Genomic DNA, 27,270 nt, shown 5'->3' on the forward strand with positions numbered 1-27,270 from the left:
GATGCCTCAGGAATTCATGATCTAAAATCTTTTCTACATACAGAGTTTGAGATTAAAGATTTGGGGGAATTGAGATACTTTCTTGGCATAGAAGTGGTTCGATCCAAGGACGGGATTCTTATCTCCCAAAGGAAGTATGTTCTTGACTTACTCTCTGAAACTGGAAAGATGGGTGCTAGACCAGTTGCTACTCCTATTGATATGAGTCATAAACTCTCGGCCTCAGAAGGGACATTGTTAGAAGACAAAGGAATCTTTCAGAGACTTCTTGGGAAACTTTTGTACCTATGCATGACTCGGCCAGATATTGCATATGCAATCAGTTGCATTAGCCAATTCATGCATGCTCCCCGAGACACTCATATGGCAGCTGTAGAGAGAATCCTATGTCATATGAAACTTGAAGCCTACACTGATGCTGACTGGGCCGGGAACATTGATGACAGAAGATCTACCTCTGGGTATTGCAGCTTGGTAGCTGGAAATGTTGTTTCTTGGAGAAGCAAGAAACAATCGGTTGATGCTCGGTCTTCTGCTGAAGTAGAATACAGCGCCATGGCACATGAGGTTTCTGAATTATTATGGCTAAAATCTTTGATGGAAGAACTTGGAGTTGAATATGACAAGCCAATGATGTTGTACTGTGATAATCAGGCTGCCATCAACATTGCTCACAACCCAGTGCAACATGATAGAACCAAGCATATTGAAGTTGATCGACACTTCATTAGGGAAAGGGTCTGTTCGGGTGAAGTGTGTCTTCCTTTCATCACATCTGAAGGACAATTGGCAGATTTTCTCACCAAAGGCATTCCCAAGGCAAAACTTCAGCATGATACCAGCAAGCTTGGCATGATTGACATCTATGCTCAGCTTGAGGGGGAGTGTAGAGAAGATGGGCCGATTGGCCCATAGGTTGCTTATTCTTTCTTGTTTTTTATGTTTCTTTTCTGTAATGGGCCTTATTCTGGGTCCATCCAGTCAATATTAAGTTCAGTGTAAATTCTTGCCCAACTAAGGGCCTCCTTGTAATTATTCAAATATTTCACAGAGAGTTCCTCCTCCATTGCTTGATGCCACCTGGGTGAAGTAAGAGCCTCCTAGACATCCTTAGGTATAGATATAGATGACAATAGAGAAACAAACTGGCGATGTGAAGCAAAAAGGTGAGAGACCGAAACAAAATTGGAAATGGGATATAGGGTACAACTACGTCCACCTTTCCGTAAAGCAATGAGAAGATCAAGCTCTGAAGGTTTTGGGATAGGAGCAACAACAGGATCCGCAGACGAGGTAGAAGCCGAAGGAGGTGCCGATGTTTGTTGATGAGTATACACGTACCGGATTGGTGGTCGTTTAGTAGGAATCTGCACTTGAGGTGAAGGTTCAACCCCAACTAGAACAACCGGAACGGGATCACAGACTGGAAGAGGGAGAGGAAGCAAAGGTAGAGATGACGATATTTCAGGTCCCGAGAAGAACAGGATGGAGTAAAAAAATGTGACATCAGGACAGACATAGAACTTCCAAGTAATGGGATTGTAATACTTATACCCTTTCTGGGTCCGAGAGTAGCCAAGAAAGATACACTTAATATAGCGTGCATCCAGCTTGTCTAAACCAGGACTTTGATTGTGAACAAAGCACACACAACCAAAGACCTAGGGTGTTGATGGAAAGGGAGACAAGGTGGGGAACAAAATAGAAAAGGGAGACCGACCATGAAGGACGAAGGAGGGTATCCAATTAATAAGGAAACAAGCAGTAAGTACAACATCACTCCAAAATCATTTAGGAACACTCATATGATGAAGAATAGACTAAGCAGTTTCAAGAAGACGACGGTTCTTTCATTCAGCCACACCATTTTGTTGAGGGGTTGATGCACATGAAGTTTGCCGAATGATGCCATGCTGTTCTAAATACTATTGAAAGGAAGTAAGAAAGTATTCATGACCATTATCTGAACGAAGAACTTTGATTGGAACACCAAATATTTTGATTTAGTTCACTCAGTCGTATGTCGAGTCCTTTTGATTTAGTTCACTCAAATGTGTGGGGTCCAATCAGAATTGAGTCTTATAATGGTTACAAATATTTTGTTATCTTTGTTGATGATTGTTCAAGAATGACATGGCTTTATTTAATGAAAGAAATAAGTGAATTATTTTCCATTTTCCAAAAGTTTCATGCTGAAGTGCGTACACAATTTGATGTTTCACTTAAAATTCTTCCTTCTGACAATGGTAGAGAGTATTTTCTTTCTTCATTCTAGCAGTACTTGGAACAATATGATATTATTCATCAGACATCTTGTGCTCACACCCCTCAGCAAAATAGGGTGGCTTAGAGGAAGAACTGACATCTACTTGAAACAACTCGGTCTCTCCTTCATCATATGAATGTTCCTAAACGTTTTTGGAGTGATGCAGTCCTGACTGCTTGTTTTCTCATTAATTGCATGCCCTCATTTATTCTGAATGGTCGTTCTTCGTTCTCTATCTTATTTCTCACTTTGTTTCCATATCCTCTAACTCCCAGGATCTTTAGGAGTGTGTGTGCTTTGTTCAGAACCTTGGTCCTGGACTAGACAAGTTGGATGCTCGTTCCATTAAATGTATCTTCCTTGGCTACTCTAGGACCCAGAAAGGGTACTAATGCTACAACCTTGTTACTTGAAAATCCTTTGTGTGTCCTGATGATAAATTTTTTGAATTAGTGCCATACTTCTCTCCTTCTGATATCCCTTCTCTTCCTATAGAGGTTCCTCTTCCTCTTCCGGTTGATAATTCATCCTGGTGGTTCCCATTATGCCTGAGTCTACACCTTCCCCAATGCAGGAGCATAGTGAAAGATCACCAATTCGTCAAGTGTATAGTCATTGAAAGAGGCCAGGACCTCCACCACCATCTACTCCGTTGGCTGATCTAGCTCTTTCCACAACTGAATTGCCTTCTGACCTTGACCTTCCTATTATAGTGCGGAAAGGTATACATAGTTGCACACTACATCCTATATCCAATTATGTTTTTATATCTCACCTTTTTGCATCCCATCGTGAGTGTATTACCTTGTTATCCTCTGTATCCATACCTAAGGATGTTCAGGAGGCTCTTAGTTCACCAGGCTGGAGAAAAGCTATGGAAGAAGAACTCTCTGCTCTTCATCCCAATCATACATGGGAACTCATCAATCTTCCCCCAAATAAACATGTTGGTTGTAAATGGGTGTATGCTATTAAGTATTTACCAGATGGGAGAGTGGAACGACTGAAATCCCGTTTAGTTGCAAAAAGGATACTATCAACTTTATGGTGTAGACTATGTCGAAACCTTTTCTCTAGTTGCAAAGATTGGCTCAGTCCATGTGTTGATTTCCTTAGCTGCACTGCATGATTAGCCTCTCTTTCAGCTTGATATTAAAAATGCCTTTCTCCATGATGATCTTCTAGAGGAAGTGTACATGGAGCAACCACTAGGGTTTGTTGCTCATGGGGAGGATGGTAAGGTGTGTAAGCTCAAGAAGGCAATCTATGGGCTCAAACAGTCTCCCCGTGCTTGGTTTGGCAAATTCAGTGAAGTGGTGAAGGAGTTTGGAATGAGGCAATGTCAAGTTGACCATTCAGTATTTAGCTATGACTCTGTGGCTGGGAAGATCTAGCTGGTAGTGTATGTGGATGACATAGTCATAACTGACAGTGATAGAGTTGGGATTGATAGATTGAAGTCATTCCTACAAAATCACTTTTAGACAAAAGATCTTGGGAAGTTGAAGTATTTTCTGGGTATAGAAGTTACTAGATCAAAGGAAGGCATCAACCTTTGTCAGTGGAAATATGTTCTTGCCCTGTTGGAAGAAACATGGTTGCTAGGTGCTAAACCAGCTGAAACTCCCATGGAACTGAATGTGAAGTTGGGAAGTGACACAGGTGAATTGTTTGATAATCCTGGAAGGTATAGAAGGCTAGAGGGAAAACTGAACTATCTAACTATCACTAGGCCTGACATCTCTTTTGCCGTCAGTATAGTAAGCCAGTTCATGCAGAATCCTTGGGTGCCTCACTAGGACGCATTTCTTAGAATTGTGCGGTATTTGAAGGGGGCCCTAGGTCATGGGTTACTATACAAGCCAGGAGGTGATCTTGAAGTAGTTGGATACACTGACACAGACTGGGCTAGCTCTGTATCAGATAGGAGATCCACTACAGGTTATTGAACCTTTTTGGGAGGAAATCTAGTAACTTGGAAGAGCAAGAAGTAGGCTGTTGTAGCAAGGAGTAGTGCAGAAGCAAAATACAGGGCCATGGCACATATTATATGTAAGCTAGTGTGGTTGAAAAATCTATTGCAGGAAATCGGGTTTTCAATAAGCAAACCCATGAAACTATACTGTGACAACCAGGCTGCAATTCACATCTCATCCAACCCAGTTTTTCATGAGAGAAGTAAACACATAGAGGTAGATTGCCACTTTGTAAGGGAAAAGGTCATCAATGGTGAGATAAGTACTGAGCATGTGAGAACAGGTGATCAATGGGCAGATCTGTTCACAGAAGGGTTGAGTTCAGGAAGAGTGAGCTATATATGTAACAAGCTGGGATTATATGATATATACTCTCTAGCTTGAGGGGGAGTGTTAGAGTTGACTAAAGAGGGGTATTTTGGTATTCTTCTTCTTCTTCTTCTTCTTCTTCTTCTTCTTCTCTCTTCAACATCTCTAAACCTTACAACTAACATCAATTCTATTGGACGACATTTCAACAAGATAATAGTTTGAGAATAAAAAATAGTAGGGAAACCAAAGCCGAAAAGAAGAGAAACGAGGAATCATTCAAACAACTTGGGTCAAAGCAGTTGAGCAAGTATTCCATCACTAAGGGGTATTAAAACTCTTCTAAGAACTCCATCAACAACCCAAACAGCAATGTTTCCAAAAACGTTAAGTTTCGGGACTCTACAACAAGAAAAGGGATCAAGAACCCTTCAAAACTGATCTGAAATCCAGTCATATTTATGATAAATGGATAACATACTTAAAAATTGTACCAACTTATAAGTGGATATGCTAGTTACAGGTTCCTTGCCTTACCTTGCAGTTCATACAAGTTAGACAACCATAACTGGAAAGCAATATAGCTGACTGATCCAAAATACCATTTCTCAAACCCAAGTATTCATTTTCAATTACCCTGCAGCAAAAGGATAGGAAAATATAAAACTAAAAGACTGAATGTGTTAAGTAGAAAGTTAAGAACACATGGGAAAATAAGAGAACAATTCCATCTTCACTAGGTTCTCAACCACATCTTACAACACCTCATAGAAAGACATTGTAGCCAAAGAAAACTACATCTTATGACACCTCATAGAAAGACATTGTGATAAATTTGGACCTAGGGCTTTGTGACCATCAATCAGTTTTTATCAGTAAAAGGCCATCCTCAAAACTTTCTTGGAATTGGTCAAAAAGGGTATATACATGACAGGAACAGTGAAGAAGAGAGAAAAGTAATCTGTTTGGGTGTGTCTACAGCCAAACAATGCCTTAAAATATAAATTGCATATTGCTGTGAGAAAGGAATGAGAAATCACTATTATGTCCTACAAAAGCAAAGCAGAGGCTGCACAATTATGATATAGCATATATACGATATGGTACAGAAGTGCACCCAGACCATATACAACAAAAAGTTCAACATAAATACAAATCAAGCCTTAGGCTTTCTACTCTGCCCTTCAAATGGATGCCATGGTACAAGCATCAATTTTTCGTTCAGAAAACTGTGTCTAGTATGTATCATAGCTATAGTAAAAATGTTTGCCAATTAAAGTCTAGAGGATATCTGAGGAAGAGTAGAATTGCCTTAAAGAAACTGGTCTTTGATGAAGTTGCAATCAACCTCTATATGCTTGGCATGCTTATAGAATATTTGCATAGAGGCAATTTTAATTGCACTCGTACTGTTTGCAAATAGAGGGACGGGAAAAAAGATGTCAATGCATAAATCATGTAGTAAAGCCTGGAGCTACACAATCTCATTGTAGATAGATGAAGAGAGGATGAAGAAGAACAACCTGTGAGAGAGAGAGAGAGAGAGAGGCATGAACATACAAAACGATTCAAAACAATTAAAGAATGTTGACACTTGCCAAGGCTGTCCAGGAGAAGAAACAAATTGGATACCACTAGGATAAGATAGGATATATCTAACCTTGTTATTGTAAGATAGATGAGAAAGCCCACGGGCTATCAGTATAAAGTAGCATTTGTTAGACACTGTGTGCCCTTAGGATCTAATATATTGTGTAAACTACTTTTGTTTTATTTATAAAAGTTAAGTTTCTAGTACAGTTGCATGTGTCATTGGGTAATTTATGTTATAGTCCTTTTTTTGATAAATGAAATATTAATGCGTTGAAGGTTCTCAATCACTTGCCACCATTGTGAGAGATTTGGAATCTTTGGCATGAACTACCACAGTAGATCACTGTGCTTGTGAATTTCCCTTCAAGTTTAAGGTATGTTTTAGTTGTGTTTATGTCTGATTTTACATAGTCCAAATCCCTTGTTCAATCCCATAGAGAAAAAAAAATTGACTTGGCTGAAATAGATGGTAATAAGACCTAGTTTTAATAAGAAATCAGCAAATCAGCAAAAGAAAGAAGAGAAAAAGGGAAAGAGAATAGAGAAGAAGAAAAGAAACAAAGAGAATGAGAGAAAAAGGAATTTATGGTCCTGTCATCCCAATTATTGCTATTTATATTAAAACAAATAAAAGGAGATAAAAAGACAAGAATACCCCTGTGACTATATGAAAGAAAGAAATAATAATAAATAACAGCAATAAATAGTGAGACCACAAGCTTAATTAGCTGCATCTCCACACTCCCCCTCAAGTTGGGAATAGATATTAGTCATGCCCCACTTGCATGGATCTGTCTCCAGATTGACATTGGTAATTGCTTTGGTAAGAAATCAACAAGATGCATACCAGAGGCAACATAAGGAAGACAAAATTCTTGAGAGGCAACTCACTTTGATGAAACGTCGGTCCACATCAATATGTTTAGTTCTATCATGCTGTATTGGGTTATAAGCAATATTATCGGTAGATTGGTTATCACAATATACTCAATGCCCAATTCTTTAAGTAGATATCTCAACCATAACACCTCAGCCACACTATTATCCATAGACATGTACTCTACTTCAACATTGGAGTGGGAAACAACATTTTATTTCTTACTCCATGAAACAAGATTTCTTCCAACAAAGACACAATATCCTTAAGTGGATCTCCTGTCATCAAAACACCTGGATCAATCTGCATTAGTGTACACTTCTCTCTTCATATGACCATTATTCTTGAAAAGCATACCTCGGTCTGGACGCCTCTTCAATAGGCAAAGATCCTTTCAATAGCAAGAAGATGAGTTGTCCTAGGAGAGTGTATATACTAACAACACTGACAACATAAGAAACGTTAGGATGTGTTAGGCAAAGACAGAGAAGCTTCTTAATTAGCCGTTGATACATTGCTTTTTCTTCAAGGGACTCACCCCCTTTTGCATTTATCTTATGATTCAACTCAATAGGTGTGTCTGCAGGTTTAAGTTCCCAATTTTCCAGTTTCCTCAAATTGATCAAGGACATATTTCCTCTAGGGGATAAAAATACCTATAGAAATGATGGGCTGAATGGGCCTCAGTGTCTTATTTTCTTATTGGGTTTATTAGTTCCTTCTATTTATTAGCTAATGGGCCTTAGTTGTGGGCCTATCTTCTTTGTTTGTTTATTATTATTAGTACAGCCACACTACCAAGGGCACCCTTGTAATTGTACATTAAATTAGAATAAGTTCTAAAAAAATATGATTAAGGGACTAGAGAGAGAAATGATCAAGCTCTCTTTCTCTTCCCTTTTCTTCCTAATTCTTCATCTTTCTTTTGAACTTCTTCTCTAATTTTAGAATTGTTGCTGGTCTATATTTAATCTTTGTATTAGAGCAAGTCGCCACTTCCTGCTTTCTTTTTCTTAAGCCCATATATATAGTGTCTATGGAGAATTAAGTTGCTGATTGGTGGGAGGTTGATGCCCCCTAGTTGGGGGAGTTTTCAGGAAAAGATTACACATTCAGATTGAGGCCCAAGACAAGTTCTTGGAGATTATTCCTGAAAACACTACCTGACCAGAGAAATCAGCTTAAGGGGTCTAGAGATAGTTGAAGCTGGTGCTTGGGGCATAAAGGAGGTTTGTTGACCAATTTGGAGATCAAATCAGTTAGAAAAGTTTTTGGAGTCTCTGGTAGGAGTAGCTATAACTTCTCTCTTCCTCTTGGGATGTCAGGTACTATGAAACCCTAGTTTGTGGCTATAAAAGAGTAGCTTTGACTTCAGGTTAGTGTTATTTGATTAGTAGTAACTTATTTTTGCTTGTTTCCATTTAATCAATAGAGCAAACTGGAGTTGAGAGAAAACAACTTACAGACTCTAGATTTAGCTGGGGGTCTGTGGAGACTCTATTGGGGGTAGTGACTACTATGAAGTTAGATAGAACCAACTATTTGGCATGGTTGCATTCAATAAAAATCCATGTTTATAGTAGAGGAAAATGGAGGTACATCACTAGGAGTAAGGCAAAACCTAAGGAGGACGATCCTACCTATGAGAGGTGGATGCATGAAAATTACATAGTTGTAGGTTGGTTGGTTAATTCAATGGAACCTCATATCAGTTAATACTACTTGTGGGTGGATACTGCTAAGGAGGTATGGGATAGTGTCAAGGAGACCTACTCATAGAAGTTGAATGTTTCTAGGACTTATAAATTAAGAAAATGATGTGAATAATCTAAGACAAGGGGAGAAGCCCTTAGCTGTGTACTTCTCAATGCTGAAGTATCTATAGCAGGAAATTGATTTGATGGAAATGGTTGAATAGGGGTGCACAAAAGATGTTGAAACTCATAGGAAATTGATGGAGAGGAATCAAGTCTTTGAGTGTCTTACAGGACTCAACCCTGAATATGATATAGTTAGGTAGAATGTTTGAGCAAAAGATGAAGTGATCCTTTCTTAGGCATTTTTATGGAGGTTATAAGGAATCACCCAAAAGAAATAAGAAGGAACCCATGAACAACACAAACTCCTAAGCCCAAAAAAAGAACATAGCTTTAATTTTAACCCTCAAAAAATAACCCCCACTTGCTTCCAAAGCATGGAACCCTCAACAGAAAGCGGAACAAAAGAACCCAACCAACAGAGAAAAACTTTAAAAATATCCATAAAACTAACAACACTCTAAGTTAGAATTTTTCAACAACCATCGGTTACTGAAGCTCTAATTCCTGAAACACTTTTCTAGTTTAGTCTTCCCATCCTAGAACCAATAAGCCCAATTTTCTGCTGACTTGGAGACTAGTTTCAACCACCTTTTCCATATCCACTTTTTTCTCAACTTTTTAAACTTATCAAACTCTACACTTTCTTCCTCTTCAGCTTCATCAATTTCCTCTTATGAGCTATCCTCTTCCCCCAACAAACCCCTTCTTTTGCCTGGGACTTTTTAGTAAAATCTTCTGGCTTAACTCCTTTCTTAGGCTTATTCTATGGTCAGTAATGAAGAAAGTAGAAAACAAGTTCAGATTGTGGAAGTACTAGTAGATCATTTTGCTAAGGATGGGATGAAACATGAGGTGATTACTGAGAAGGATGTTGTGTGTGAATATTGCATGAAGTCAGAGCACACGAAGGATACCTGTTGGAAGCTGCATCCAGATCTCCTACTTGCTAGGTTTAAGAATACCAATAATGACAGAAAGAGTTGGAATGGGAAATGTGGTAGTACTAATGTAGCCACCTCCTTTGAGGGTGCAAAGGGGCCATAGAATGAGAAATCTATAGGGAACAGCTTACAGCCACCAGGGTTGAATATGAGAACTATGGTCATATTATTAGTCATTTAGAACCTACCTCTTCAGCTTCTAGTCCACAAGGCAATGGCTCCACTTTTGCTTATGCTCACTCAGGTATTCGCGTTACTACGAACCATGCTTCTACCTCAGGTAATCATAGGGTCCCTTGGATAATAGATTCTAGTACTTTTGAGTTCTAAACATATAACCTATGTTTCCACTTTATTCAATACTTACCAACCTTTATCTAGATGTGACAAAACATCCCTTGTTGATGGCTCTCTTTCCCCCATCTAGGGAGACATTTGAACGTCAGACTCCCTTACTTTGACCTCTATACTTTGTGTACCATAACTTAACACTAATATGCTTTCAGTTAATAATTTGACTAAATATTTGAACTGCAATGTAAACTTTTTTCCTTCTTACTGTGTTCTTTAGGACATGAAATCCTAGAAGGTGATTGGCAATGGCCATGAGGTGAATGAGATATATCTATTAAAATTTATTGAATAGAGCTGAGTGCAGCCTCAGAAATCAGCCTTTAGATTTACAGTGTCATAGTCAATTAGTCGTATCATGTTATGTCACTATTGTTTCGGTCATCTTTCTTTCTCTTTATTGAAGCTTTTGTTTTTAGGGAATAAATTTATTGAGTCTACATTGTGAGTCTTTGAGTTTTCAAAGCTTTGTAGAAACTCTTATCCTGCAAGTAATAAAAGATCTACTTTTCCTTCTAACATTGCTCACTCTGATTTGTGGGGGCTTTACTATATACCTTGAATGGGTGGCAATATTTTATTTTGTTTATTAATGACTTATCCCATTGTACATGGCTTTACCTTGTGCATTATCGTGCTAAAGTACCCAAACTTGCTTAACATTTTCATGAATTTTTGCTCACCCAGTTTGACACCCGCATTAAAATATTCCAGTTAGATAATGCTAAGGAACATTTTGAGAAGGATCTTACCTCTTATTTTGAGAAGTTTGGGGATGTTACTAAAGCTCTTATGCTCACACTCTTAAGAAAAATAGGGTAGCAAGATCTTACCTCTTCAGTGTTCTTTTTTTCCAAACATTGATGTTTTTTTCCCATCCTCTTACGTATCTTTGGATGTACTTGCTATGTCCACATTCCTAGTTCCCAAAGACAAAAGTTTGAAACCAAAGTTAGGAAGTGCATTTTCCTTGGGTATGACTCCACATAGACGGGTTACTATTGCTTTGATCCCAGTAGTGACAACTTGTTTGTTTCTAAGGATGTAAATTTTGTAGTGTCAGCTCCTTTTTTTGGCCATTTTCTGAGTGGGAGCTCTCTATTGAGTTGTTTGCTACACCCCTTCCCTTGCCAGTTCCAATTGAATCTTGTGTTAGCCCTTCTTAAACTCTTTCAGTCTCTTTCTTTAAGTTGTCCTCATCTCTTGGCTCCCCCGTTCCTACTCCTCCACGTCTTCCTAGTCCTCTTGTGTTCCCTACACATTTTGTTCTTTAAGGTGGTACCAATGTCAAAGGCAAAGGCATGCACAGCTTGTTCCCCCCTCTCCATGTGAGACTTTGACAGTCCCAGTCACTAAAGGGAGGATGGGTCCTATACCACCATCACCAGCACCTCCCTTTTCTGATCTTGACTTACCCATTGCAATGAGAAAAGGTAAGAGAAAATGTATCACTCATTCCATTTCCAAACACCTATCTCACAATCTGTTATCCCTTTCCTACTATTTCTTCCTAGCCTCTATTTCAACCTAACCTATTCCTAAGAATGTATTAGAAGCCTTGTCTAAGCCAGAATGGAGGAATGCTATGAGGATTGAGATAGAAGCACTTCGTAAGAACAATAGTTGGGATGTTGTAAACTTAACTATTGGAAAGGAGCCTGTTGGTGGTAAACAGGTTTACACTATAAAGTATCATGTTGATGGTTGGATTGAGAGGTATAAGACCTATCTTATTGCCAAGGGCTATACTAAGCTGTATGGGATTGATTATATGAAGACCTTCTCTCTGGTGGCTAAGATAACATTTGTAAGAGTTTTGTTGTCTTTGGAAGTGAGCTATGACTAGCCCCTTTATCAGTTTGTTGTTAAGAATGCCTTCTTCAATGGTGATTTGACTAAAGAGGTGTATATGTCGCTTTCCCTAGAATGTATGGTAAGAAGAGGCAAAGGTATGTAAATTGAAGAAGTCCCTTTATGGACTTAAGCAGTGCCCACATGCTTGGTTTGATAGATTTTGGGCTGCTCTTATTCAATTTGGTTATACTCAAACTCAATTGGACCATACTTTGTTTGTGAAGAGAAAAGCTTCTTGGGTCACCTTCTTCATTGTATATGTGGATGACATTGTTGTTACAGGCAATGATATATTTTCATTTCCTAGCAAAAGTTTGTTCTAGACCTTCTTACTAAGACTGGAAGCTTGGTGCCAAACCTACCTCCACCCCTATTGATAGGAATTATTTGCTCTCAACTATTGGTGGTGATCTTTCGGTTGACAAGGGAGTATTTTAGAGACTTTTGGGAAAGCTTCAAGGCTTTGTATGACATGGCCTTATAGAGAGGCTAGGCCAAATGGGCCCTAGTATCTATCCTTTTACTCTTTGTAATGTGTTATCTATTTGTTTTGTTAATGGGCCTGTTACTTCTTTCTATAAGATTCTTTAAATTCTTGCTTAGCTGGCTGCCCACTTAAGGGCATACTTGTAATTAACCTAGTTAATGAAGATTAGCAAAAGGATTAGAGAGGAGAGAGGAGATTATTGAACTCCTCTTCTTCTTCCTCTCTTCTTTTCTCCATCTTCTTCCTTTGTACTGCTGTCTTCTACATTTCTTCTACTTTTCTCTCTATTTTTAACCAAGTTTATATCAGTTTTAGAGGATTGATTTACTTCTTGGTATCAGAAAAGGTTTCTCCTTTCTCTTTCTTTCCTTTTTTTCTCCAATACACCCTTCGATTAGGAGAGTGTATGGAGAGATAAGTCCTCTATAGTTCAGAGGATCTTTTGCCTAGTTGGTAGAGGGTTTGGAGAGTTGAAGTCTGGCTGAAAACTGCAAAAAAGTGATGCTGTATTTTTTCTGCTCAAAACCCTAGCCGATTAGAGAGTTTCGAAGTTATAGGTAAAGGAGAAGTTTTTGGTGTGGCACTTAGTGCTTGGGAGGTGTGTTTTGACTTCTATAAGGGTGCAGTTAAGTCCTAGAAGAAGTTGGAAAGCTCTGGTAGGTGCAACTGCATCTTCTCTCTTTCTCCCCGACAACCGAGTGCAGTGAAACCCTAGCTATCAAGTACCTGGGCACTATTTTGACTTCAAGTAAGTTTATAAAGCATAAAAAAATTGTTTTTTGATTTTTGTTTGATCAATGGAGCTATACGGAAGTGAGTTCAAGCAGATGCCGGTATTCGGGCTTGGCTTAGTAGATTCCGTTTTGATTGGTGTGACCACAATTAAGTTGGATGAAACCAATTACCTAGCTTGGGCACAGTCTATACGGATTTACGTCTGTAGTAGAGGCAAATTAGGATATCTCACAGGAAGTAAAGTGAAACCCAAAGAGACAAACCCTGCATTTGAGAAATGGATGCAGAAGAATTATACAGTAATCGTATGGTTGGTCAACTCTATGCAGCCTCATATAAGTTAGCATTACCTTTGGATGTCTTCAGCCAAGGAGATTTGGGATAGTGTTACGGAGACCTATTCGCAGAAGTTTAATGTGGCAAGAGCCTATAAACTAAAAAGTGATGTGAAGAATCTGAGGAAGGGGAGAAAAGTGTGCCAATTTACTACTCTATGCTGAAATCTCTATGGTAAGAAATTGGTGTCATGGAGATAGTTGTATGGGAGAGTACAAAGGATGCAGAGACCTTTTGGAAATTGGTGAAAGAAATAGGGTGTTTGAGTTTCTTATGGGACTCAACCTTGAGCTTGACATTATTAGGTAGAATATTCTAAGCAAGGATGGGGTCACCCTGGCCCAGGCATATGCTATGGTAAGCAGTGAAGAGAGTAGGCGGTGTTAGATAGTGTATGCCCTTAGCTCCAATTAGATGGATGTGCATTTACATTTATTGTAAATGAATAAAAGTATATAATTGATTCATGTTATATTTGGTGTGTTTCTATGTAATTACCCTTAAATTGGACACTTATGAGACTCGTGTTACTTTAGAAAGTTCTTAGCCGTTGGATAGACTTGGGGAAGTTTATCCTGCCAAGGCTGACACTAATGTGCCGCCAAGTAGGTTGGGGTAGCTTGTCTCAGTTGCCAGGGTTAGACCCTGTTATAATTCGGCCTGCCTTTGAGTTCTGTTAGTCTGATAACAGCCAAGAAGAAAGAGGAAGAAAGAAGGAAGAAAGAGAGAGAGAAAGGAGGAGAAAAGGAGAGAAGAAAAGTCTGGTTCGAATTAGGGAAAAGTTTTTCTCCCATTCGGCCAGACATGTTTTTATATTATTAATATAATGGAAAAGACACATGTGCCCTTATTTAAGTGAGGGACACTAGTTCTAATATAATATAACAGATCAACAACCTCAACATAATAAAGACAGAAATACCCCTACACTAACACTCCCCCTCAAGTTGGTGAGTATATATCATATAATCTCAGGTACTTCTTGGGAATTGAAGTTGCTAGATCTAAGGATGGTAATTTCATTTCTCAACGCAAGTATGTTCTTGACCTCTTTGCAGAGATTGGTAAACTTGGTGCTAAACCGGTCTCCACCCCTATAGATCCCAATCGTAAACTTTCTGCTACTGATGGTGAACTTTTGTCTGATAGGGGAGTGTTTCAGAGACTACTTGGGAAGTTGTTATATCTCTGCATGACTAGGCCAACTATTTCCTATGCAGTGAGTGTTATTAGTCAGCTTATGCATTCTCCCAGAGATACACATTTAGCTACGGCAGAAAGAGTTGTGTTAGTTGAAAGGTACTCTAGGGAAAGGTATTTTATTTGCTAAGCATGAACACATGAAGCTAGAACTGGAAGCATACACTGGTGCTGATTGGGCTGGATATATTGATGATAGGAGGTCCACCTCGGGATATTGTGCTTTGGTGGCAAGGAACATTGTCTCATGGAGGAGTACGAAACAATTTGTAGTTTCTAGATCCTCTGTTGAAGCAGAGTACAAGGCAATGGCACATGGTGTGCCAGAATTTTTGTGGCTGCAATCACTTTTAGAAGAATTGGGAGTTGACTATGAAAAGCCAATGATGCTCTACTGTGACAAATAGGCAGCTATCAACATTGCTCACAATCCTGTTCAACACGACAAAACTAAGCACATTGAGGTTGATAGACATTTTATACGGGAAAGAGTTGCTTCAGGGGAATTTTGCTTGCCATTTATTGCTTGAGAAGAGCAGTTGGCTGATGTGTTGACCAAGGAAGTTCCAATAGGGAAGTTGACACACTATATAAGCAAGTTGGGGAGTGTAGAGAAACTAGGCCAAATGGGCCCTAATATCGATCCTTTTATTCTTTGTAATGTGTTATCTATTTGTTTTGTTAATGGGCTTGTCTTTGTGGGCCTGTTACTACTCTTTGTAAGCTTCTTAGTTCTTGCTTAGCTGGCTGCCCACTTAAGGGCATACTTGTATGTAACCTACTCTTCTTTTATCCATCTTCTTCCTTTGTACTGCTGTCTTCTACCTTTCTTCTACATTTCTCTCTATTTTTAACCAAGTTTATATCAGTTTTAGAGGACTTATTTACATCTGGCCTTATATCTCATATGTGACGAGTGTAATCAATCAGTTTATGCATGCCCCTAAAGGCACACTTAGGGTTGCTGCAGCGAGGGTTTTATGTTATCTGAAAGGAACACCTAGGAAGGGTATTCTCTTTGTCAAACATGGACACATGAAGTTAGAAGCTTATAAGATGTTGACAGGGCAGGTAGTATTGGTGACAAGAGATCCACATTAGGTTACTATGCTCTGGTTGTTGGGAATGTTGTTTCTTGGAGAAGTAAAAGTTAGTTTGTGGAAGTTAGATCCTTAGTTGAGGCATAGTACAAGGCCATGGTCCATAGGGTTTTAGAGTTGTTATGGCTCAAGTTTATTCTAGAGGAAATGAGCATTACTTATGACAAACCCCTTATGCTATATTGTGATAATCAAGCCGCCATCAGCATTGCTCATAACCCAATTCAGCATAATAGAACGAAGCATATTGAGGTGGACAAACAAGAGTAGCTACAAGGGAAGTTTGCCTCCCTTTCATGGCTTTAGAGGTGCAGTTAGTAGATGTTATAAGTTCTAACTAAGGGTGTTCCTTAGGTATAGTTGCAACACTATGTAACCAAGCTGGGCACGATTGACATCTATGCTCAGCTTGATGAGTATAGAGATGATGAGCTAATTGGACCTTAGTTTCTTATTATTGGGTTCATTAGTTCTTTTTATTTATTAGTTAATTGGCCTTAGTTGTGTACCTAGTTTCTTTGTTTCTTTATTATTATCACTTCAACCACCCTATCAAGGGCCCCTGTGTAATTGTACATTAAATTAGAATCAGTTTTAATAAAACATGGTTAAGGGACTGGAGAGAGACATGATCAAGCATATAGTCTAGCCATTTCTACTTCAAGTTACAACCCTTTCCCCTTGGAAAGTTTGCCTCCAAGACAGTTAGGTTCTATTTACTCCTTGTCTAGCCAAAGAATCAGCCATAATATTATTTGATGAGTGCCCATTTAAATGTATCTACTTCTCCTGTGAGTTTTGTTATTTCTCTCATTGCTTGTCTATGGATCAAAGGGCCTATATTACTGTGCATGAGGCAGCCCATCATAATCTTAGACCACATTCTAACTCAATATTCCTGAAATTTAGAGGTTTTCCTAGATTAAGTCCATGTATCACAGCCAACAATTCCACCTTTATGAAATCTCCATAGCCAATTAGACCGAAGAATAATGATATTGCATTCCCATTACAATCTTTAAACACCAATCCTTGAATCTAGTGGATGTTTTTGAAAATAAAGGCTCCTGGGTTGCCCAAACAACACCTTTTGGTATTTAATCTGACGATGTTACTCTTGCTGATTGTTGCCTATATTGTGGCATTACTCTTTACTATTTAATAGGATGATCAAGGATTTCTTTTCCACTAGAAGAGGTTTCTGACAAGGAGACCTACTTCTGTCCTTTTCTCTTCACTGTTTTAGTAGTGCCCTTAGCCACTTAATATCAATGGTTGATAGGTTTACGCTGATTCATTGTTGGAGAGTTGGGAGGGATCAGGTCATCATTATTAACATTTGATTTGCAGACAATTTAAGCATTGTTTGTGTGGATAGAGAGGAAGAGGAAGCTTGGAACTTAAGCATTGTTGATGATCAAATGGTTTAAAGAAATTTCCAATAAGTCAATTTTGGTAAAAGATGTCTTCTGGGCGTTAATATGATTGAGGTTGATGTGAAAAGTTGCATTGAAATTCTAGAGTGTGAGGTGAGTAATTGGCCATTTGGTTAGTTGGGACTCCCCGTAGGTAGTAATCCTAGACGATGTTGTTGTTGATGATGATGAGATTAAGCCGATTCCAGATAACTAGGCTTCCCTTTCCTAATTCTCTGAAACTTGATGTGCTCTTCATAAAAATGAGCCAATAAAAGCCTGAGTTCCACAACAGATTTGAGGAAGGGGTGCACATTCAACACAATTTTTAATATAACTGGTATTTCTTGATTTTTGGGAAAAAGTATCTAGATTCAATCTCTAGGCAGTAAACATTGATCAGCTAATTCAATTCTCATACACTCCACCTACCCCAGAGATGTATGGTTTTCAACCTAAAGATAAAACTCCAAGCTAGACTCATATAGAATAACAAAATAATGGAAATATGCATAGTGTCCAACTGCAGGAAAATAATGAGAAAGGAGAAATAAAATATTGCCATAGAGGCTGATCTGCATTGCAATTCAACCTGGTCAAATAATCAAGCTTCATTTCAAAGTTTAGTTCTGCATATCCTAAATATGGTGTTAGTGACTAAGAATTTGAGCAGAGATATCCAAACATCAGCAGCACTATTGACTTAACAAGAATATATCTGCAGCTATGAAAATTTTATAAATTGCTTGAAGGATTACCGATCCAATTCAATATTTTCTGTTGGGGGTACAGTCAAACTATTTGCATTTTCTAGAGCCAAAAGGTAGGCAACCCCGACCTGTAGATGAAAAAATTAGAACGAATAAAATATAAGAAAAGATAAATATTATGCAAGAAAAGGAAATTCTTCTGAATGCTGAAAGCAACATATTCTCAAACTACTTGTTAAGGAAGCAAACAAAGATACAGAATACAGTTGTTGACAATCAAACAACAAATCATTGATTGCATCATAAAGATAATTAATTTTTTCATCAGTATCATTTTTATAATCTAAAAGTATATTGAAATATTGCTGAGATCATGTTTAAGCCAAAAGACGGCACCATAAGTCCTCAGAATCACAAGGTGTGTTTCTAAGCTCCACTGTAGCCAATGGAGGGCATCCAAGTGGGACTCAAGGTAGGTCTGGACCTGTTTAGGAAGGTGGAGAGTAGTTCTCTACAGATGATACGGTGATGGTGCTTCTATGCATCCAGAGGTCATGGCTTTAAATGAGGTGAACCATTGGAGGACATAGTTGCCAAGGTGTCACCTAGGTGCCCTTGGCTTGATGCCTCACCTAAATGCCTTGACATATAGGCTATAGCAACAAGGTGCCTGCCTAGGCGACAAAAATGACAAAGTATGCACCTTATTATGTGTATCAATACCTTCTACTATATACTATCATCATCATCTACTATGTGTGCCATACATCTTACTAATATGTGTGTCAATACCTTCATGAATCCTGTTTCACCATTCTGTTCTCTTTCATGCCATATGCATTGTTAAATTATTAGCGCTTAAATCATTTCTTACTACTTGGACCCATGTCCTTTATTAGCGCTTAAATCATTTCTATTGTGTATGTGTGTTTATATCATTAATACATTGTTTTTAAATTTTTACTATTGAAATTTAAATGATCAAGGGGTTTTGACAGGGGAAAAAGAAAGGAAGAATAGAAGTACAAAGAGGTTTCTTCTTTTTTTTTCTTTGTATTTACTTATCTCTTACACTAAATAAAATATCAGCTCCACTCTTATCCTTTCTCTTTTTACTTTCTATTTAAATGTTACCATACAAAATTATAATCTTATTTAGTTGCTAATTGACATGAAATTGCTTTATTAAATACTTATTATATCAGTATTGTTTTTGAAAAAATTGAAATTAAAATATTTAGAATACTTTTTTCTTTTAGATATGATGATTTGTCATTTTTTAAGAGGAAATTTAATGTTCTTAATGAAGAGAGTAGATATTCTTTCAATTAACATGCATTCTTAATAGTATAAAACTAGAGACCTATCCAAAATTTAGTTCTTTATTATATAAAATTCGTATCACCTAGTTGACTAGGCGACTGTTGCTCAAAATCACCAAGATGCCTTGACAACTATTTGGTATATAGAGAATGAGAAAATAATTAACTTTCCTAGTGGTGAAGCATAGAAGTGAATGAGAAGGTTTCGGAAGGCAGGAAGGTCTCAAGGAGGGAGTGCTCAAGAAATGGGAGAATGGAATTGGATAAAGGCTCGAGGCAAGCCCAAACAAGAACATGTTAGGGTCTTAAATTTATTATTATTCATCAAAAAATTGGATAAAGGCTAGGTTTAAATAGAAGAGGCATGCTCTCTAGGGAAGTCGTTACCTATTGATTAAGTGCTGCAGCAAAAGGTGCTAGTGTCTAAATACTAATTCTAGGCCTTCTTTTCTTAGGAGTAGATGCCCATTCTGAAGAGCCATTTAAGAGACTGGAGGCAAGGAAGAGGCAAACCATGAGCAAAATTTAGAACCTAAATCACAGTAGAAGATAAAGAAGGCAAAAGATATTCATATTCATGGGATGATTGAAAACCTCATTTAATGGGACATGACGGAGATGAGGCTGCTTTTCTGCCATATCTCAGAAACAAGAGGAAAGGAGAAGAGAGATAGTAGAGAAAAGAAGAGAGAAAACAGGAGAAGAAAATTTTGGGGGGGGGGGGGAGTTGGGGCCAACTGCCCCCTCTATTGACATTTATAGAGAGAATCTCAGTTTCTGGTACCCCCATTCTTATATTATTAGGGTTACAGAAAAAAGAAAAAGACAAGTTTGCCCCTGAACTAATAACAAGACACATTACAAATACTCTACCTCAAGTTGGGTCATAAATGTCATTCATCTCCAATTTGTTGCAGAATTCATTATGGTGCAGGACATTTATACCATTTGTAAAAATGTTTGCTAATAGCTCTTTAACGCTTACATATGGTGTACATGCTCCTTTCAAGTTTTATACCATTGCGTCAAGGCTCACCTTCATATACACACCTCACTCCTTTCAAGTTTTTCCCCAATGAAATGCCTATCAACTTTAATATGTTATGTTTGGTCACGTAACAATGAATTAGGAGCAATGTTAATGGCAAACTTATTGCCACAACAAAGTGAAAAGGGCTATCAATAGCGAATCCCATCTCTCCCATAAGGTTCTTAATCCACTAAACTTTTCCTACACCATGAGCCATAGCTTAGTACTCCACCTCTGCACTTGATCTATCAAACAACCACTTGTTGTTTCTTACTTCTCCTAGTCACTAAGTTACTACCCACAAATATTCAATAACCAGTAGTACATCTTCTATCATTAAAAGATCCTGCCCAACCAGCAGCAATGTACAACTCCACTTCCATATAACAACAAAATATCCATCTTGGATGCTTTTCCAAATATCTATGTTTCTTCATCTACAAGATGGGATGTTTTTAGGGAATGAACATTCTCAAGGAACTCTTCAGCCTAAAAGCTTAAGCAATTAGGTGACGTCCCTGAATGGTTTTGTTCTCTAACACACCCCTAGAAAATGCCCATCAGGCTTGAAGCGTGGACAAGCACAGGCCCACCAATACCTTGTGTTGAAATTTAATTAAAAGATAATGGGGGTGACTAGGATTGAACACTAGACCATTTGGTCACATAGGCTCGGATACCATCTCAAGGAACCCTTTAAACTAAAAGCTTCAACTATTAGGTAAGGTCCCTGAATAGGTTTTTATTATGGCTCAGTTTGGAGGGAGTACAAATACAAATATGTGAGTGCAAAACCTTGTATTATTTTGTATGTATTTGCACTGTATATATTTGTATTTGTACCCTTGCCAAACTAAGCCTATCTAACATGTAGAGAGATTGGGCCGAGTGGGCCCTAGAGCATCATTGTGCTATATTTTGTTTTTAATTGTTGTCTGTTAAAGGGCTTTGTCTTTATGGGCCTGTTAACTTTTTTTGTTTTATTTTAAGTATGACTGAGCTAGCTGCCCCTTTAAGGGCAGATTTGTAATTGTTCTTATTAAGTTTAATAAATATTAGAGGAAAAGAGGAGAAAGGCATCAGACCATCTTCTTTCTTTGTTTTTTCTTGATCAATAACGGAATTTCATTAAGACTAATATAGAACAGTTACAAAATAGGAGAGGTAAACTTTCTTAACTTTCCATAACAGAACTTAGCTATTACAATTGAGCCCAAAACAAATGACTCCTTCCCACCCCTTGCTTTACTAGTACATCAGCAATCCCATTTGCAGATCATTTTGCCAAATTAAACTTCACTTCCATATTGTGTCAACCACTTAAACCTTTTCTTTTCATTATTAAAGATCCAAAACCCTTGACCTTCCTTCTGAAGCAAAGAAGTATGTCTTCCTTATGTTGCCTCTGGTATGCAGTTTGCTGATTTCTTAATCTAAGCAGTTACCAACGTCAAGCTGGAGGCAGACCTATGCGAGTTGGGAATGACTAATATCTATTCCCAACTTGAGGGGGAGTGTAGGGATACTAATAATTAGGCTTGTGGTCACACTATTTATTGTTGTTTTATTATTGCTTACTGTTATTTATTATTGTTTCTTTCTTTCATATAGGCAGCAGGGGTATTCTTGTCTTTGTATCTCCTTTTATTTATTTTAACATAAATAACAATCATTGGGGAACCAGGGCCATAAGATTCTGCACCCCTTTTTCTCTCATTCTCTCCATTTCTCTTCTTTTACTCTCTTCTCTTCTCTTCATCTTCTCTCTTTTCCCTTTTTCTCTTCTTTCTTTTTCTGATTTCTTATCAAAACCAGGTCAGATTACCATCTATTTCAGACAAGTAGATTTAAGAAGCATGATCACATGAAGGTAGAGGTATACACTAATGCCATTTGGGCTGGTTCTATGGGTGAAAGAAAATCTACCAGTAGGTGTTGAACAAGAGAAGAGAGGAGAGGCGAGAGGACTGAATGCCTCAAAAGAATGCTTTAGGCGAGTGAAGCAGTTGTTATTTATACTATACCGGTCGTACAACATAAAGAATGGAAAAAATTACAGAAATACCCCTGCGGTACTAAACCAGTGTACAACAACATCTGTCAACACTCCCCTCAAGTTGGGGCATAGATATCAATCATGCCCAACTTGTCACAGAGATCATGATGTCTGGAATAGTTTAGCCCTTTTGTAAAGATGTCTGCCAGTTGGTCTTCAGAGCTGACATAGGGAGTACATACTTCGCCTGTGATGACTTTCTCTTTGATAAAATGCTTGTCAACTTCGATGTACTTTGTTTTGTCATGTAGCACCGGGTTAGCAGCAATACTTATAGCTGCTTTGTTATCACAGAATAGAGTTATGGGTTTGTCCACTGGGAAACCCAACTCATTCAACAGATTCTTTATCCACATACCTTCAGCTACTCCGTGGGCCGTTGTAGGGTATTCAGCTTCAGCACTGGATCTAGCCACCACGGTTTGCTTTTTACTCCTCCAAGTAACGAGGTTCCCCCCTACAAAGGTGCAGTAACCACTAGTAGACTTTCTGTCACTTTGAGATCCAGCCCAATCCGCATCTGTATAAACTTCAACTCTCAAATGCCCGTGCCTTTGAAATAACAAGCCAGCGCCAGGAAACTTCTTAAGATATCGTAGTATCCTCTCTGCTGCTTCAAGATGAGTGGACCTAAGTGCATGCATGAACTGACTGAGGACACCAACAGCATATGCAATGTCTGGACGGGTCATAGAGAGATAACAATCTCCCTACAAGCCTCTGAAATTGTTTCACATCTTTAAGAGGTTCACCCTGGCTGTCACTTAATTTATGGTTGGGGTCAATGGGAGAGTCAGCTGGCTTAACCCCCATCTTTCCAGTGTCCTGAAGCAAATCTAGGACATATTTCCTTTGGGAGATAAAGATACCCTATTTTGATCGAGCAACTTCAATTCTAAGGAAGTATTTGGTAGGTCCTAGATCCTTCACTTCAAACTGAGTGGCAAGGAAACCCTTCAACCTATGAATTTCATCCTTCCAGTCACCAGTAACAATTATGTCATCCACATATACTATTAAGGCAGCCATTTTACCTTCTCCCTTTTTCACAAACAATGTGTGATCTGATTGACAGTGCTTGTATCCCTTTTGCTGAACCGCAGCATGGAATCTGCTGAACCAAGCTCTTGGTGATTGCTTCAGCCCATATAAAGACTTCTTTAACTTGCACACTTTCTGTTCATTGCCTTGATCTAGAAAACCGGGGGGTTGAACCATATAAACTTCCTCTTCAAGGTCACCATTCAAGAAAGCATTCTTGATGTCAAGCTGATGTAGATCCCAATTCAGATTAGCAGCAAGAGAGAAAAGAACTCTAATAGAGTTTGTTGTCAGTTGTATATGTATTCAGGTTTAGTACCACAAGGGTACTGTTGTAATTTCTCCTCTGTTTATATTGTTTGACTGTACTGTACTAGTATAAATAATAAAATCATTCTTTTGCCCCCTAAGTTCTGGAGGGCTTTCAGTCACTCGACTCACCTCTCTTCTCTCTTCTCCTCTCCTCTCTTCACTTGCTCTATCTCAACATGGTATCAGAGCTAGTCGTCCAGGCCTGAAGGGTGGTGTCAAGCTAACTACTGTTGCATCCAGTGCTGTCTCCAATCGAACTCCTGATCTGGTGAAGTCAGTTCGACCTAGAAGTTACAGAGTCTTTTCGTCTTCCAGCCCAGAAATTGCTCCTCCTGTCTGCTCGACTGTAGAGAGACTATTGTTTGCAGTTCGTAGAGGGTGTTCTGTCTTTAGAAATTGCTCACCTTCTGTTCGACTGCCTATTGTTTGAGGATTCGTAGAAGGAGCTCTGGTTTACAGTCAAGGAGTTCTGGTTTACCATAAGGGAGACTATCATCTGAAACTAAAAGAGGTACTATCATCCCTGTCTGTTCGGATGCCTGTTGTTTGCTGAACTATTTGGTGACTGTTCGGCTACCCTACTGTTGTCTGTTCGACTGATGAACTGATGAACAGTTTGAAGCCTACTGTTTGATGCCTATTGTTTGCGGACTATCATCCTTGTCTGTTCGGATGCCTATTGTTTGCTGAACTGTTTGATGACTGTTCGGCTACCCTACTGTTGTCTGTTCGACTGATGAACTGTTCGGCTGCCCTACTGTTAAGCGACTGTATTCCTTAACACAGTAACTGTATTCAAACTTTTTTTGTAGTTGGTATTGTGAACTGTCGATGGTCTGTTTTAGTTGACTAATTGTCTGCTCAACATTAATCTTATTAATTGACTGTTCGGCTACCCTATTGATCTCCTTGACTGGTTAGCTATCATCCCTACTAAGTAGGTCATTCAGACCTATTCTTGTACTGCAACAGCAGTGTGCAGACTTGTTTCAGTGAAACCGTAGGTCAGAAGGACCTGTTTCAGTACTGCAACAGCAGTGTTCAATTTGTTGTTTGTTCTCAGTGAAACTGTAGGTTAGAAGGACCTGTTCTTGTACTGCAACAGCAGTGCTCTTTCTTTTGTTCTCAGTGAAACCGGTGGTCAGAAGGACCTATCTCTGAAATAGTCTTGTACGGCTGTACCTTTTTGGTTGTTGTTTCAACTTTTTATTCAGATATCATGGGCAGTGAAGATTCAGCCACATCTGGAGTTTCCTCAATGCTGAATGGAATGGGTGGGGGTGACCTATCCTTTCCCATGGCTGTTGTCCCTCTTGATGGTTTAAATTACCTGGAGTGGTCAAGAGAGATCAAATTATACATCACTGCAAGGGGGAAGATAGGCTATATTAATGGGAGGATAAAAGAACCATCCTCCGGGAGTGCTGAATATGATAGATGGAATTAGGAGAACAGTATTATTATGTCTTGGCTCTTGGTTTCCATGCAACCTCAAAACAGGAAGAATTTCATGTGGGCTGAAACAGCGAATGAAATCTAGAACAAGCAAAGTCTACATATTCAGAATTGCGACACTATGCCAAAATTTATCAACTGCAGGCAGCATCTTCTACTTATAGACAGGGGGAGAAGTGTTTATCGGTCTATTACTCTGACTTAACATCTGTCTGGAAGGAGTTGGATCACTACCGGAGTGTGGATTGGAAGTGTGATGAGGATGCTAAGAAGTACAAACAGCTTGTCTCCCAGCAAAGGGTGTTTGCATTCTTACATGGTCTGAATCCTATGTATGAATCTATCAGGGTTTAGATTCTCAGCTCTAAGGATCTCCCTTCTGTTCAGGAAGTCTATGCTCTTGTACAATCTGAAGAAAGCAGGAGAAATTTGATGAACAACCCTGGTGGGGATGCTGTTGTGTTAGTTGCAAAAGGAGGTGTATCTACTGGTGTGGGATCTTCTTCCCGGAAAGGAGATCTCCAGAAAAAAACAGAAGATAAGGAAAAATTGTGGTGCATTCATTGCCAGAAACCCCGACACACCAAAGATATCTGTTGGGATCTTCATGGGAAACCAAAATGGGCTCAAGATCTGACTAAGAAGCAAGGTTCAGAGGTGAATAAGAAGTACGGACAGCAAAGTACAAAGAAACATCACATGGCCAACATGGCTACTCGGGAGAATCAGACCCCCATTTCTACTGTGACTCAGACACATCTCACTGGACCTGACCCGAGGGAGGACATTATGAATTCCTTCCGTGACCATTTAGAGCTCTATGGTAGAGCAATTCGTCAGATGGATACTCCTCCCTCAACCTCATTTGCATCTACGTCAGGTAACCCTGCCACTGCTTTCCATGTTGCTTCTCACACCCTTGACTCTCCATGGATCATTGATTCTAGAGCATCAAAACATATGACTGATACGTCCTCTTACTTTCAAACCTATCACCCTCTTTCTGGAAGAGACAAGGTGAGACTAGCCGATGGATCATACTCTTCCATAACTGGTCAAGGAACTCTCTCTCTTCCTCTTGGCCTTACCCTTTTTGATGTTCTTCATGTTCCAAATTTTCCCATTAATTTGTTCTCTGTTAGTAGTGTTACAAATTCCTTGAATTGCTCAGTGACTTTTTTCCCTTCTCATTGTGTTCTTCAGGATCTGGCCTCGGGGAGGATGATTGGTAGGGGTCGTATGGCTGATGGACTTTACATGCTGGAGAATAAGGCTGGTCTTCATGTTACAGAGTCTATGAGTCAGTCCTGTAAGAAAAAAGTCTATTTATGGCATTGTCGTCTTGGTCATTTGTCTTTTGAGTCTTTGAAAGTTGTATTCCTAGAACTGTTTAAGTCAATGTCTGTTTCTGATTTTTCTTGTCAAACGTGTCAGTTGAGTAAGCATTGTAGAACTCATTTTCTTCAAAGAAATAGTAAATCTGAATCTCCGTTTCACATTGTTCATTCTGATGTGTGGGGACCTGTTACTTTACCATCTGAGAGTGGCTACAAGTATTTTATTACCCTCATTGATGATTATTCTAGATATACTTGGGTATACCCGATGCGAACCAGGGAAGAAGTACCAAAAATCATTCAAGATTTCCAGTGGATGGTCTTCACTCAATTTCAAACTGAAATCCAAATTTTCCAATCAGACAATGCAAAAGAATTTTTTCATAGTGACCTCACGGAATTTTTTGCTTCGCATGGTTCCCTTCACCGTAGCTCTTGTGCCCGCACACCACAACAAAATGGTGTGGCCGAATGGAAGAACTGACATCTCCTTGAAGTGGCTCGAGGTTTACTACTTCATATGAATGTTCCCAAACGTTTTTGGCTTGAAGCTGTTCTTTGTTCCACTTACCTTATAAACTGTATGCCCTCTCGTCGGTTAGAGTACAAAGCCCCACATCAACTTCTCTTTCCTAAGGCTCCCCTTCTTTCTATTCCTCCTTGTGTCTTTGGTTGCCGGTGTTTTGTCCAAAATCTGTCTCCCACCCTTGGGAAATTGGATTCTCGTGCTATCCCTTGCATATTTCT

At 38.9% G+C, this 27,270-nt stretch overlaps 1 protein-coding gene across 3 annotated transcripts in view; it reads right to left on the reverse strand.

Annotated features, from left to right (window-relative positions):
* GALAK (galacturonic acid kinase) overlaps positions 1-27,270 on the reverse strand; it is a 114,020-nt gene that overhangs the window by 22,844 nt on the left and 63,906 nt on the right. For all 3 annotated transcript variants that reach the window (XM_010264981.3, XM_010264979.3, XM_088893299.1), the window contains 2 exons: positions 18,019-18,098; positions 5,089-5,188 (listed from right to left, as the gene is read on the reverse strand). In XM_010264981.3, coding sequence (XP_010263283.1) covers positions 5,089-5,188; positions 18,019-18,098 — 180 coding nt within the window. The remainder of the gene's footprint in view (positions 1-5,088; positions 5,189-18,018; positions 18,099-27,270) is intronic.

The sequence above is a fragment of the Nelumbo nucifera genome, chromosome 8, assembly GCF_055504915.1.
Source record: "Nelumbo nucifera cultivar China Antique chromosome 8, China Antique-T2T, whole genome shotgun sequence".
NCBI lineage: Eukaryota > Viridiplantae > Streptophyta > Magnoliopsida > Proteales > Nelumbonaceae > Nelumbo > Nelumbo nucifera.